Source organism: Hemicordylus capensis, chromosome 1, assembly GCF_027244095.1.
Source record: "Hemicordylus capensis ecotype Gifberg chromosome 1, rHemCap1.1.pri, whole genome shotgun sequence".
Lineage (NCBI taxonomy): Eukaryota > Metazoa > Chordata > Lepidosauria > Squamata > Cordylidae > Hemicordylus > Hemicordylus capensis.
In genome coordinates, this window is record NC_069657.1 from 389,030,259 (window position 1) to 389,043,658 (window position 13,400).

Consider the following 13,400-nt stretch of genomic DNA (forward strand, 5'->3'; position numbering starts at 1 on the left):
ATTCTTCTTTTATCCTTTTCTCCACTCCATGTTCACTCCATATGCCCACTTTCCAGTGTCCACTAACTGCAAGATTATTCTATCCTCCACTCTCCCCACACCCTTTTACTGTCCTGGAATCTACCTTCATTCCCTGCACAGCCATGATTGTACCAAGGTTGCCAATTATAACATTTTACAATATGCCTCTGCAGTTTACAAGTTAACTTTCTCCCTTGTTTTCAAAGGCCTTGCTTCTGGGTCTGCTGCCCTCTGAAGTACCCCAACAATAGCATTTGTCTCAACTGCAGTCTGTTATTCACACCTGCAAATTCAGTTTTGAGCAAATTCCCTGAAGTAAGCCCCAAAGTGCACACACGTGTGAGCAAGTGTGGCAACATTACCATGAGATTACTCTTCAGATATTGATTCAACTGTAGTGCAGGAATGTAGTTGGCACGCTGGAGATGGTGAACTAAGAGGAACTCATGATTGTTAACACCAGCACTTGACTGCAAGAACTTCTCTAGACACTCCTAGAAAAAAACAAAATCATTTAGAATATTACTTTTTTCTAAGCAGTTAGGGTTCTAATTTTGCAAACACACATGTATCACCCCCAAAATCAATGGTTTTTTGGTGAGGAGGAAGGGGAATTTTCTCTTCAGCATTCATTCTTGCTTAAGCTTACTTGTTCAGTTTCTGTGAATGGTAGTTTCAGCAAGTCTTCCATCAATCCAAGCTCTTGACAGATTTCATAGACATGTTTAAGCATCTCTTCTACATTTAACCTGGTAGAATGCTGGCGTAACACATTCCAAGCTTCCACCATACAACTGAAATGAATTTTTGAAATGTGGGTTAAATTGTGCCAGGCCCCCACCAAAAAAATTGCATCAATGTAGTACTATTTCAGTGCACATCCAAATGTCCTTCAGAATACTAAAGCCAAGCTGCATAGCAGTACTATCCTACTTTTAAATATTCGGGTGTTGCTCTTCTTGAATATAGCATAATCATGTGCTATATTCATAATCAGGGCAGAAAAGGGAAATTTTCTGTCTATTTTTTTACCTGTTAAACAGCAAGACAGTAAGGTGAAGTGCAACTTCACTGCTGCTCATCATTGATGGCTTCACCGTCTGTATGTATCTGAGGGCTCGTCTGTGCTCTCCCTGACACATCAAGACTTGAATTATCCTAGCATGTTGCCAAGGCAATTTGATTGTAGCTGGATGAAAGAGATAAGTCAGGGAGCTCTGCAAAAGTCCAAAATGAGAAGTTAGAACAACCAACAACAAGAAAGAAAAACAAGTTGCTCGCCTGTAACTATTGATCCGGAGGTGATCCGTTGCAGTCATAAGAGAGAGGTTCTGCCCCTGCGTGGGACCATTCAGGCAGAATTGACAAGCTCCTTGAAGTGCTTAGCCCCGCCCCCTGCATGTAGTGCACTTGTTCAGTTTGGGCGGGCTAGTGTTCTCAGTCTCTATATGGTCCAGTTCCAAATTTGAAGGCTTAGCATGCAAAGCGAGCGGGAAACTGTCCCTCCCTGGTCATTTAGATAAGCGATCACCATAGTATTCTCTAAGCTGATTTGAACCACCTTTCGCATCAGCGACGGTTGGAAGGACTTGAGCGCCTGAACACTGCCAGGGGTTCTAAAAAGTTGATGTCTCAGCCAAGGTTTGGCGTTGTGCACAGTGGAGTTGCATGAAGCCATCAGGCCCAGCAGTTTCTGTATCTTGGGAGCCTTTTGTCTCGGATGCACCATAAAGGTGGATATTAGGGTTTTGATGTGCAAGAAGTGCTCCATGGGCAGAAATGCACGTTGTGCTTCTGCGTCGAGAATGGTCCCTATGTAGTCTATGTGTTTCAAAGGCTGGAGTTGGTACTTTGACCAGCTGACCTGGACACTGAGATCCTCCAGTAAACTTAGGACTGTCAAGACTTGCGAAGCTAACTGACTTTTCATCCTTCTTGCCAGGAACCAGTTGTCAAGTTATGGAAAAATTGCTAATCCTTGCATTTGAAGGTACGCTATGATCACAGCCATACATTTTGTAGATACATGGGGCGCTGTCGCCAGACCAAATGGGAGCATGTTGTACTGATAGACCTGGTGGCCCACCATGAACCTGAGGTACTGCCTGTGATTGTGGTGGATCCCAGTGATTGAAATACACATCTCGGAGATCCAATGTCATGAACCACTCTTCCCTGTGGAGGAGAGGAATGATATTCTGCAATGTCATGAGAAACTTGTGCACGTCCACATGGCGGTTCAGCCATCTTAGGTCCTAACCCTCTATCCTGTTTCGGGATCTGAAAGTAGCGAGGGTAAAACCCCCACCACTGATCTGTCTACTGAACAGGTGATATCGCCCCCTTGTTCAAGAGAGTTTGAACTTCCTCCATCAAGCAGTTGGGATGCAGGTGTGTACTTGATCTCTTTGAAGGATGGTAGGGTCATGAATTCTATCACATAGCCCATCTGGACTATGCGAAGGACCCAGCAGTCTGATGTTATGTTGTGCCATGTGAAGGCATGGCTTGCCAGCTTGATGTTGGAAGCAGCTAGGATGCAAGGAAGCAGAGAAGTCAATGGTGTTGACTCCTGGACTAGGGTATTCAGTGGACTGGCTTCGTGATCAAAGATGTTTGCCCGTATCAGTGGTCTTTGGGCAGGTTCCTTGAGAGCCTCTCAATTTCTGGCTAAAGGGCTTCCTATTAAAGTGTTGATATTGCTTACAGAAGTTGCTCCTGTTCTGTTTGTAGGAATACTGCCTTCTACAGCACTGGCAGTATTTAGCGTGATAGGTCTGTGAAAGAGCTGAAAAGGTTTTTGCTGTAAGTTTTGATTTTCTGATGGATTCCATGGTGGTGTCTGTTTCACAGAAGAGACCCTTTCCGTCAAAAGGCAGGTTCTTCACATGATCTTCCATGTCACGCTGAAGCTCAGTAGAGCACAGCTAAGCATGTCTCCATAAAGAATCAGCAGTCACTAATGTCTGAGATTTGGTTTCTGCCAGGTGTTTAGCATTGCTCAACTGTTGTCTGGTTAAGAGTAACTTTGGAATGGAGATCACTGAACTTGGCTAGAAACTCCTCGGGTGAAACGTCAGCCTGTTCTTGAAAAAGTTAATGCCAGAGAGAGCATATTTAGCAAAGCAGGCAGTGTAATTAGCAATTTTATCCACCAGGCAGGAGGTAGAGTAGATTTTTCATCCAAGGACGCCTAACTTTTGTCCTTCCTTGTCCCCTGGCATAGTATGACACCTACCAGCCTTAGAAGATGAGGCACAATCCACTAAAACAGAGTTGAGCAGTGGATGCTTTAGTAGGAAGTCATTATCTTCTTCCTGAATTCTATACAAATTCTCCAAGCGCTTGGAAGTGGGAGCAGAGGTTTGGAGAGCTTCTAATGCAGACTTAGAAGTTTTGAAAATCACAGGCAGCATAGAGAGGTGTACTGGGCTGGGTGGGAGCTGCTGAGTTAAAGAACTTGTAGACAGGGTCATCCACATCTTGAGCTTGCTTCTTTAACATCAAACTAAGTGCAGATCTCGGAGTTCTGATTGTGATAAGAGCGCACCTCCTCATTACGAGATGCATCACCTGGCACAACCTTGATGGAGGGTGGTGCCATCGAATTATTCAGAGGAACCTGCGCCTGTAGAAGATGAATCATTATCATTATCATCTGTTATGATGATGGTACGAGGCCCAGAAGGAGCACAACCTGTCTTCCTAGGGGCCATTTGAGTTGAAGAAGTAGTGGCATCATGGGTCACTGTCTGGATTGGTTGACTCTTGAGGACGAGGTTTAGGCAACTCGACCATCTGAATAGACAGGCAGGTTAGCTGGATAGGAGGTCTAGGCACTGAGGAATTGTCTTTTCTTGGTGGTGTAACCTGCATCAACTTTGAAATTACAGTGGTCAGTGTAGGCACTGGAGTGACCTGGGTCCACATCGAGATCATAAAAGCAGCAGGCTTCAGCAGTTCTTGTGGAGGGATCACTTGTGTGGCAATAGGTACCACTGACGCAGAGGATTGGCGACAGGCATTCCAAAGTCTATATTCGTGGTAATCAGATGGAAACCTGCGATACATCCCTTCCTCCGCCTTCACAAACTAAGCCTTGTGTGGCAACAAGGGAAGTTTTCCTTGTGTGGAAAGTTGGGACTTTCCATGGACATGTACAAGTTTACATTTGGAAAGCCGAAGGCGCCAAATGAGTAGAGACACGAGCCCAAGATGGTTAAGTACCTGGGGTTCTCAGTATCCAAAAGGATGTTCCATCATCCTCAGCATTGAGGCCTTGGCTAAGAAAACCATAGAAGGTTGATGCCGATGAAGTACTTTCAGTGGAATCCAGCATATTCAAGAGGCATTGGGCAGCATCAGGTCCCAAGCCAGCTTCTAGATAATCATCGTCAACATCAATGTTGAAAGAGACCGGGGAAGATACAGGACGGAGAGTGGCTGGAGATGGAGATTGCCCTGGCGTTGTTGCTGAAGTGCTCATGGCATCGAGCAGTCAATACTGTGGCCGGCATTGACCACATTGTCACCTTCGATGTTGAAGCTGGGCATTGTGCTGTAGACACAGAAGATCTAGATCCACGATTTATGGTGTCAATGGGCAAGATCAAGGGGTCATTGGGCTGACTGAAGAGTCACTGAGGATGGTTTGACCCGCAAAGGGGTGGAAATCAGCTCGCACTAGTCTTGGCACCCTGATGCTTCTTGGAAGGTGGCACCCCTTTGGCATCAGAGCCCCAATGTCGAGGCTTATGCCTCTTTTGATGAGTCAGTTCTGAGGAAGGTTTAGGTGCCTTAAACGTGTCAATGGAAGATGTCAGAGCGATCCGCGTTGAGGTTTTAGACTGCGCAATGGCAGATGCTGACGCCGACTTCGACACTGAGCTCAATGTCAATCTTGATACTGTGCCGGATATCGAAGGTACAGGGTGTCCACTAGAGATCCTGGCATCAGCGTTCCGGGGTGCAGCACATCATCATAAAGGGCATCCAGCAAACAAAGGGCTCTATTTTTTGTGGTCTGGTAGGAGAAATTAAGACAAATCTTACAAATAGAGGCATTGTGCTCTCCCCCTGACAAAGCAGGCAGAGTTCATGGTCGTCCACTGAGGGCCGTTTTGCACTGCAGCACAGACAGCACTTAAAGGTCTTTTTCTTATCCATAGTAACTAAATAAAATGACAATAATACTCATGTGCCAAGCAAGAGTCCATTCCGTGTGTAAGCCGTTAAACAGTCCAAAGTTGTGTCTGAGAAAAGCAGTCCATTAGATAGAACAAAGTTAAAACACTGAGACAATGAATAGTCTGGTCTGATTCAGAGGAAAATCTATTGATTGTGTTTCAATTTTCGTTTTCCACAGAATAAGACTGTTCCAGTCTAGCAGCCCACTGTCTGAGGTGCTAACACAGTGGTGATCAGAAAGTAACTGAGGCAAAAAACACTAGCCCGCCCAAACTGAGCAAGTGCAGGGAGCGGGGCTAAGCGCTTTGAGGAGCTAATCAATTTTGCCCAAATGGTCCTGTGTAGGTGAACTCCACTCTTATCAGTGCAACGAATCACAATCCAGATCCACCTATTTTAGATATGCATCTTAATCATTTATGACGAGGATCCAGAGAGGCAGATGTGCTTAAGAGGTTAGTGACCTCTTCCACTAGTAATCCCTTGTACCTAATGAAGTGTTACTCAAGGGTCCCTAAGTTTTGAGAATAGCTAGGAGGGTTGCTGAAAAAGTCTTCTGTGAGCACAGCCTTTTTGATATGCTCAATATTTATTATCTACTTTTCGAGGAAGACCCCCAAGGCAGTCAACAACATCACTCAATCAATATAAAAAAGACACCGTTCAGATATGTACTTTCAAAGATACATTAGCCAACCCCTGTGACTTTAGATCAGTCAAGTAGTGTGCATGCTATTCTCCTTCAGTGATGAACTCACTGGATTCTGGATGATCACCCTCCACAGTGGTCATCCAAGAACTGAATAACATGGTGCCTGTCCAACCTTTAAATAGCACGCTGAATTCCTACTTCAGAAGCCCGTGGAGGGAAACCTTTGAATGTGGATGTCAATGGAGTGCTCAAATTACAATCCAATATGGAAAGCAAGGTGCGGGCAGTAGCAGGGTCCAATACAGCCTCCCTGTCTTCCTCTTTGACATCGAACGTCTGTATCAGGGCTTGCCGTTAAGAAGTCACCACTCTCGAGACCAAGAATACTAGTGTATTCAAGCTTGAGACTGGAACTTGCACTCCTGATGCCAATGGAAGGTGTGTCGGCATCGACAGAGACTCTCAATGCCAATCTGGTGCTGTCAACGGGGCCAATGAGTCAACTGTAGTTTGTGCTGGAGACAGAGATCAAGCCCTCGATGTCGACAATTTCGATGTCGAAGAGCGATCAACATCAAGAGGTTGCTCCTGTCCTGGTCTATCTGAAGCTTGTTGTGTCTCTTTCCTCAACGTCGAGTTTCTAGATGACAAGTGGTGGCGGTTGACCTTGATAGGGGTTGATGAGGAGTTCCAAGTCACGTTTTGCAAACAGGATGGGGACGGTGTCTTCTCCGTCAAGTCCACAATCTTGGCCTTCTTTGGTCGTGGGGATGACCAATGAGTATCCAATCTTGACCATTTTTCATTGGACTTTGAATGGCCCTGTGTCAAGTTTTCATTCGACTTTGAAGAAACCTTTGGTTTTAAGGAAGTAGCTTAGTTGTTGGAGTTGAGTCTTTAGATGTCGATGCCGCAGTTGTGGGGTAGGGTTTGCGCGATGTCGAAGGGCTTAACACTTCATCATAAATGGCGGCCTGAAGCTGCAGAGCCCAATTCTTGCACGTCTGCTTAGAAAATGGTAAGCATGTCTTACAAGAGGATACGTTGTGTTCTTCTCCTAAGCAGATCAGACACCTCATGGAGGTCTTTCGAGGGAAGCTTTGTACTATAGCCCTCACACCTCTTAAAGCTCCATTTCTGCTCAGCCATATCAAAAAATGTAGTCAAAGTCTGTTCTGAAGTCGAATTTACACTGACGAAGTCTGGAAGCCATTCCTGAGTCAGTAGTCTAAAATTAACAGTCCGGGTTTTTTTAAACAGAGGAACTCGCACTGAAGAACTTTCACTGACGAAAAGCGACAGCCTGAAGACTGAATGCAACGGCAGTTGGAAAAGAACTGAAGAACATGGCACCCGGCCTGCCTTTAAATAGCACGCTGTAGGTGTGGAGGTGGGGCTCAGTTGCCTCAATGAGCTGCGACATTCTACTGTGAGGGTCCTGCACAGGTGCAGTTCCCATTCTCAAGGATCTTGACAGATCTCGATCCAGATCTTTAGTAGGCTTTTGGAAAATGCAAATATTAACAAAAGAATACGAGATCTGTTCAGTATTATTTTCACTCTTAGAGTTCTGCATTAAACTGAAAAATGAATTATGAAATTGGATCAATTATTTATACCTGTGATTGAGAATGAGTCAAGCTACCTACAGAAGTATCTTATGAAATTCAAGTGGGCTAGGGTCTGTTCTACAGTGCTAAAAGTTAGTAATTTTTTCAGCCAGAGTGCACCTATAATGTCTTCAGCAGGTCAATACAGCCGACACGGTGATGGCTAGAAATTCTACTTGGAAGTGGGTGTCCCCATTATGTGACATTCTGCACTGTGCTGCTACATAAAACACAGTTCTGATATATAATAGTTGCCACCCACACAGCTCTATCAAGGGTAGACCAGTTAAGTTACACCAACAAAATACTATTGGTTGTTTCTTACTTTATCTTGCTTTTTGTCAAGTACAGCTCAGTTATCAGAAGCTCCTTCCAAATGTGAAATGACACTTATTCTTCTTTGAATGAAAGGAGCTTCTGACAACTGAGCTGTGCTGGCCTGTCACGTAAGCATGTGCCTCCAACAAGCAAAAGGAACTTCCAGTGACAGAACTGTGTACTGTGAAAAGTTAGGTTTCCAACCTGATCCATAACAGAATGCTGGTGCAAAAGCCATTGCCCAATACACACTTATAAGCCACTGGTACGACCAACAGGAGATCCCATTAAATTTGATGGAATTTTTTTTTTTAAACAACTGGGATTGCTATGTTATGACTGCCAATAGAGTTTTCCCTGCATCCCCAGGGGCCAATAATCAGAGATGATGTTGTAATCCAACAGCCAGAGGCCCAACGTTGGGCACCTCTGCTCACTGGATTGTTGGAAACAAAATACGAATGAGATTATGCTATTTTAAAGCTTCCTTTTATACTAAAGTTGCAATAATTTGCTCAATATACCTACCTCATATTCACTGTGATCCAAACACCAAAAACCTTGAATTAATTTAACCACACCTATAGGGACTGCAAAGGCAGCTGGAAAAGAGTCCATTGAAGTCTCAGTCTTGTTTGGATAGGAATGCATGATGTCCAAGAGTAAATAAATAGTCTGATAAGCAATATTAAGGGCAATTGTCGTGTAGATTAGAATTGCCTGTTAAAAGCTAGAAAGGACAACACCTTCACTGAACAATATAAAACTATCTTCTCTGCAGTGTTTATATATTAAAATGAGATTCTAACCTCAGTATTAGATTATCCACAATAACTCATTCTTTTTCAGTGTGAATTATGGGAAATGGTTCCCTACACTACAAAGACATTCCACGCATTCTGACAGCTTCTTTCTTTTATTTATACTAACTAAAAAAGAGACACAGCTTTACCACCCAAGGGACTTTCAAAGCACTATACCAAAAAGTCTCTCTGTCTCTCTCTCTCAAAAGGCTTTATCCATAGTCTCCAGCACTGTTCCCAGATGTTGTTCACTACAACTCTCAGCATTCCCAGCAGTGGCCTTTGGTTGGGAATTAAGGGAGATGTAGTCAACAACATCTGGGAATCCCCATTAGAGGGAACACTGGTCTCCAGTCACTTTATTAAAATTCTGCAAGCTTACTTGCAAATGTATTAGTAAGAATCTTATATGTATTCAGTCCAAATTGTCCCTTCTGCCATCAAGGCAACAAGGAGACTAAACACTAGAGTAATTTTGACTGAGAACATATTTTCTCTAGTTAGTATTCTTCAGAGTGGATCCAGAAGCACCCCTTTATTCACAAAAAGGAGAGTTGTTTTACATCCTGAGTGGCACCCAGGACCTGGTGCGGGATGTCAGTGTCATCGACCCTTTAGGGAACAGTGACCATAGTGCAATCAAATTCAGCATACATGTGGGGAGAGAATCACCAAGGAAGTCTAACACAGGCACTTTGAATTTCAGAAGAGGAAACCTCTCCAAAATGAGGAGTATGGTGAAAAGAAAGCTGAAAGGGAAAATCAGGAGAATCACTTCGCTCCAGAATGCATGGAGTTTACTCAAAACCGCAATACTAGAAGCCCAGTTAGACTGCATACCCAAAAGGAGGAAAGGTACCACTAAGTCCAGGAGAATGCCAGCATGGCTAACGGGTACCGTCAAGGAAGCCATAAAAGGGAAGAAGACTTCCTTCCAAAATTGGAAGGCCTGCCCAAATGAGGAGAACAGAAAGGAACACAAACTCTGGCAAAAGAAATGCAAGGTGACAATAAAGGAGGCAAAAGAGGGTTTGAGAAACATTTAGCTAAAAGTATCAAGGGGGATAACAAAACCTCTTTAAATACATGATGCAGGAAACCTGCCAGGGAGACGGTTGGACCATTAGACAATGAGGGAGTGAAAGGGATTATTAAGAAGGATATGGAGGTTGCAGAGAAGCCAAATGAGTTCTTTGCATCTGTCTTCACAGCAGAGGATACTGAACATATACCTGTTCCTGAAGCAGGCTTTTCAGGGATTCAGGCTAAAGAGCTGAATCAGATGGCAGTGACAAGAGATGATGTTCTAAGCTGTCTGGAAAAACTGAAAACTAGCAAATCACCAGGGCCGGATGGCATCCATCCAAGAGTTCTCAAAGAACTCAAATGTGAAATTGCCAACCTCCTTGCTAAAATATATAACTTATCCCTGCAATCAGGCTCTGTACCGGAGGACTGGAAAACAACAAATGTAACACTGATTTTCAAAAAGGGGTCCAGGGGTGATCCAGGAAATTCCAGGCCGGTTAGCTTAACGTCCGTTCCAGGCAAATTGATGGAAACCATCCTCAAGGATAAAATTGTAAAGCACATAGAAGAACAGGCCCTGTTGGGAGAGAACCAGTATGGCTTCTGCAAACACAAATCTTGCCTCACAAACCTTTTGGAGTTCTTTGAGAGTGTAAACAAATGTGTGGATAACGGTGATCCAGTTGATATAGTATACATAGACTTCCAAAAAGCTTTCGACAAAGTTCCTCATCAAAGACTCCTGAGAAAACTTAGCAGTCATGGGATAAGGGGACAAGTACATGTGTGGATTGGACAAGTACATGTGAGGATTGCTAACTGGTTGAAGGACAGGAAACAGAGGGTAGGTATAAATGGAGAGTTTTCTCAATGGAGGCAAGTAAGAAGTTGGGTCCCCCAGGGATCTGTACTGGGTCCGGTGCTCTTTAATTTATTCATCTGTTCCCTCGGACAACAGATTCTGACAGGGAGGTGGACAGTAGCGTTGTCCCTGTGATGAGCACAACAGGAAACCATGGTTGTCTGGGCCACCACGGGGTGAGTAGAATGTATGGTGCAAAAAGAATTATTTTGGATAATAGAGGAAACAGAGGGAAGAGGTAATAGAGGCTTTCCTTCCACAGCATTTGAAGGCACCCCCCAGTGCATCAGACCTGCTCTAGAGCAGTCAAGTTTGAATTTCTTATTTTGTGTTGCAAATAGGTTTATCGGGGGGTTCCCCATTTTTTGAAGAGGAGAATCTCTGTATACTAGAAGATCTGGCAAGTACTGTATAATGGAAGACCTGGCCTCCCAGAGTGAACCTTAAGAACTTCATGTGACTTAGCCTTATTCCTATATGAAAACAGGCATCCTTCAATTCCATCACAAGAAATTCCTCCATGGCTATTAGGGAGAATAATGCCTTGTAAGATTATCATTCTGAATTTTCTTGTCTTCACGAACTTGTTTAGTTTATGTGGGTCCAAGATAGGACAGAGGCCTTTGTCTCTTGGGAATCTGAAAGTATGTTGAGTAGAAACCCTTTTTAAAAAAATCCTTAGAGCAACTGGTTCTATTGCCCCTTTCCCCAACAAAGACTGAACCTCTTCCTGTAACATAGGTGTTAGGTGGGTGTATTTTATCCAAGGCGGGGGGAGACAGGGAGGATAGTGAACTCTAGGGCGTATCAAGTTATGATACTCAACACAAAGGCATCTGATGTTATGCAATCCCATGCTTGGGGGGGAAATGGGTGAGCTTGTTATTAGAAGTATTTGAAAAGGAAAGGGCAGGACTCTTCTTGAACCCTACATAAATTTTCCAGTCTTTTTGAAGTAGAGGCTGATGGTGTCTCCAAAGCAGATTTTGCTCAGTTTGTCAGAACCAGTAGCATGGGCAGTGATGCCAATCGAGTGGAGGCAGACATGGACATGAGGTCAAAGACTGGGTCCTTCACTTCTTGGATTGCGGTTTTAAGTTCAAACACCCAAACTTTGGCCATTTCTGCCACTTGAATTCAGTAAGACTTCGTTTCTTTCTTAGGGAAGTCTGATGGTTGACTGAGAACATTTTTGTCTGGTGATGGGTCGGAGGAATTTTATGTTTAAGCAGAACCCTCCTCTGAGTCAGTGGAGGAATAATAATAATCTAATCTGTCCTTTTCTTTAATCAGGAGATATTTCTGAAGGCTCTGGACAATGGTGGATGATCTCCACCTCAGGCTTTTAAAGCAAGTTTGACTATTCCTATGAGAAGTGTTTTTCACAAGATGTTGAGGCCGAGACAGTGCTGAAGGTTTTTAAAATGATGATTCCCTATTAGGGCTTTCTGACTGCCTAGGATCTGTCAGGTTTTCCCTTTTCCCAGGGCTCTCAATTTCCTAGATTTCCATGGTCTGTATCTGAAGTCATAAGCGAGTCCAGGTGATGGAAAACAGGGTTCCCTAAACTGTCTAAGTCCACAAACACAGCCAGGGTGTAGAGCTCCAGACAAACTCCAATAATCCATTCGGCATCCCACTGATCAATAGGCTGGGCCAGAGTAGTGGTACTTCTCTCTGCAACGAAAGCTCGGGGTATATAAAGGAAATGACAGTGGGGTTACTCTAGCTGGAGATGCTGAAGGAGTCTTTGGAATAGGAGAAGCCTCTATTTCCTCATCCCCATCCAAACCGTGCATTGAGAAGCCTCTAAAAGGTGGGTCCTGATGGAGTGGATTGTGTAGAACTTATCAGGGATTCCAAATTTTTTGAGATTGGTTTATTTAATACAGGTACAAAAGTGTAAGTTTCCACTGAATGTTGTTTTTGACTTGAATTAAGAGTCCCTTTCCTAGTCAGAATTTATTGGGAATTCCCACTAGAGAAATCCACAATGATAGGTAAAGTACAGGAGGTGCCGGCTACTGTCTGTTGAGGGCGTCTCTTGCATCCTCAGCATTGAAGGGGATGAACATGAAAGGATTGTCAACGCTGGTGATGATGTTGATGCCATCCTCAGCATCGTGATGCACTAAGTGGTTGAATCTTCAATGTCAGAGCAGATGTCAAAGCCGCTCCTGACATCGATGTCTGAGGAGATTTGCACTGTCGAGGACAAGGTCGTGGTGGTGGTCCCCAAAGCTGATGGAAAAGTCGGTGTAGCAGTTGATGAGGAATCATCCCTCAGATATTTCAGCTTCTTATGCCATCAATGTCCTCCTCTGCAGACATCTTTGGTCTTCTTAAAGATCGATTCCGAGCGCTCTTCTTCTAAGTGGTGGGTTTGAGACTCTCTTCCTGATGAATATTCCAATGTTGACCTTGATCCCAAGTGTCGATGATTGACCGACATAAAAGATGTTGATGTCAATGGTAGTGGTGACTGTGGCATCAGGGTTGGTAGACTTAAAGCCTTTTCATACAATACCGCTCTAAGTCAGAGTTCTTTGCTTTCCCTTGTTTCGAAAATGATGAATAGATCTTGTAAACCCGAACACTGTGGTCTCCACCTAACCAAATTAAGCCTTTATCATACCTATCTGAGGAAAAAAGGGCACACCCAAAGAAAAGGGTTTTTTAACTGTCCATTATTACTTCTTAATTGTAACCCCAAGAATAAATGTTAAACAATTTCTTTTTCTCACAGAAATGGAGTGAATCCTTCACGAGGTGAATGTAGCAACCGTTGAAAAGGAACTCAGCAACAGACACTCAAACTGCCAAAAATAACAAACGTGCCTAGAGAAGCTGAAGAATTCTTCTGCAGGGGTTACTGTGTAGGCGCAGAACCCATTTTGTGAGGGAACATGCATCACCAT

General features: G+C 43.8%; 1 protein-coding gene across 4 annotated transcripts in view; it reads right to left on the reverse strand.

The window, feature by feature from the left end:
* AHCTF1 (AT-hook containing transcription factor 1) overlaps window positions 1-13,400 on the reverse strand; it is a 133,155-nt gene that overhangs the window by 39,372 nt on the left and 80,383 nt on the right. For all 4 annotated transcript variants that reach the window (XM_053302457.1, XM_053302448.1, XM_053302466.1 and 1 more), the window contains exons 20-23: window positions 8,317-8,463; window positions 1,054-1,238; window positions 671-815; window positions 384-515 (exon numbers count right to left, since the gene is read on the reverse strand). In XM_053302457.1, the coding sequence (XP_053158432.1) occupies window positions 384-515; window positions 671-815; window positions 1,054-1,238; window positions 8,317-8,463 (609 nt within the window). The remainder of the gene's footprint in view (window positions 1-383; window positions 516-670; window positions 816-1,053; window positions 1,239-8,316; window positions 8,464-13,400) is intronic.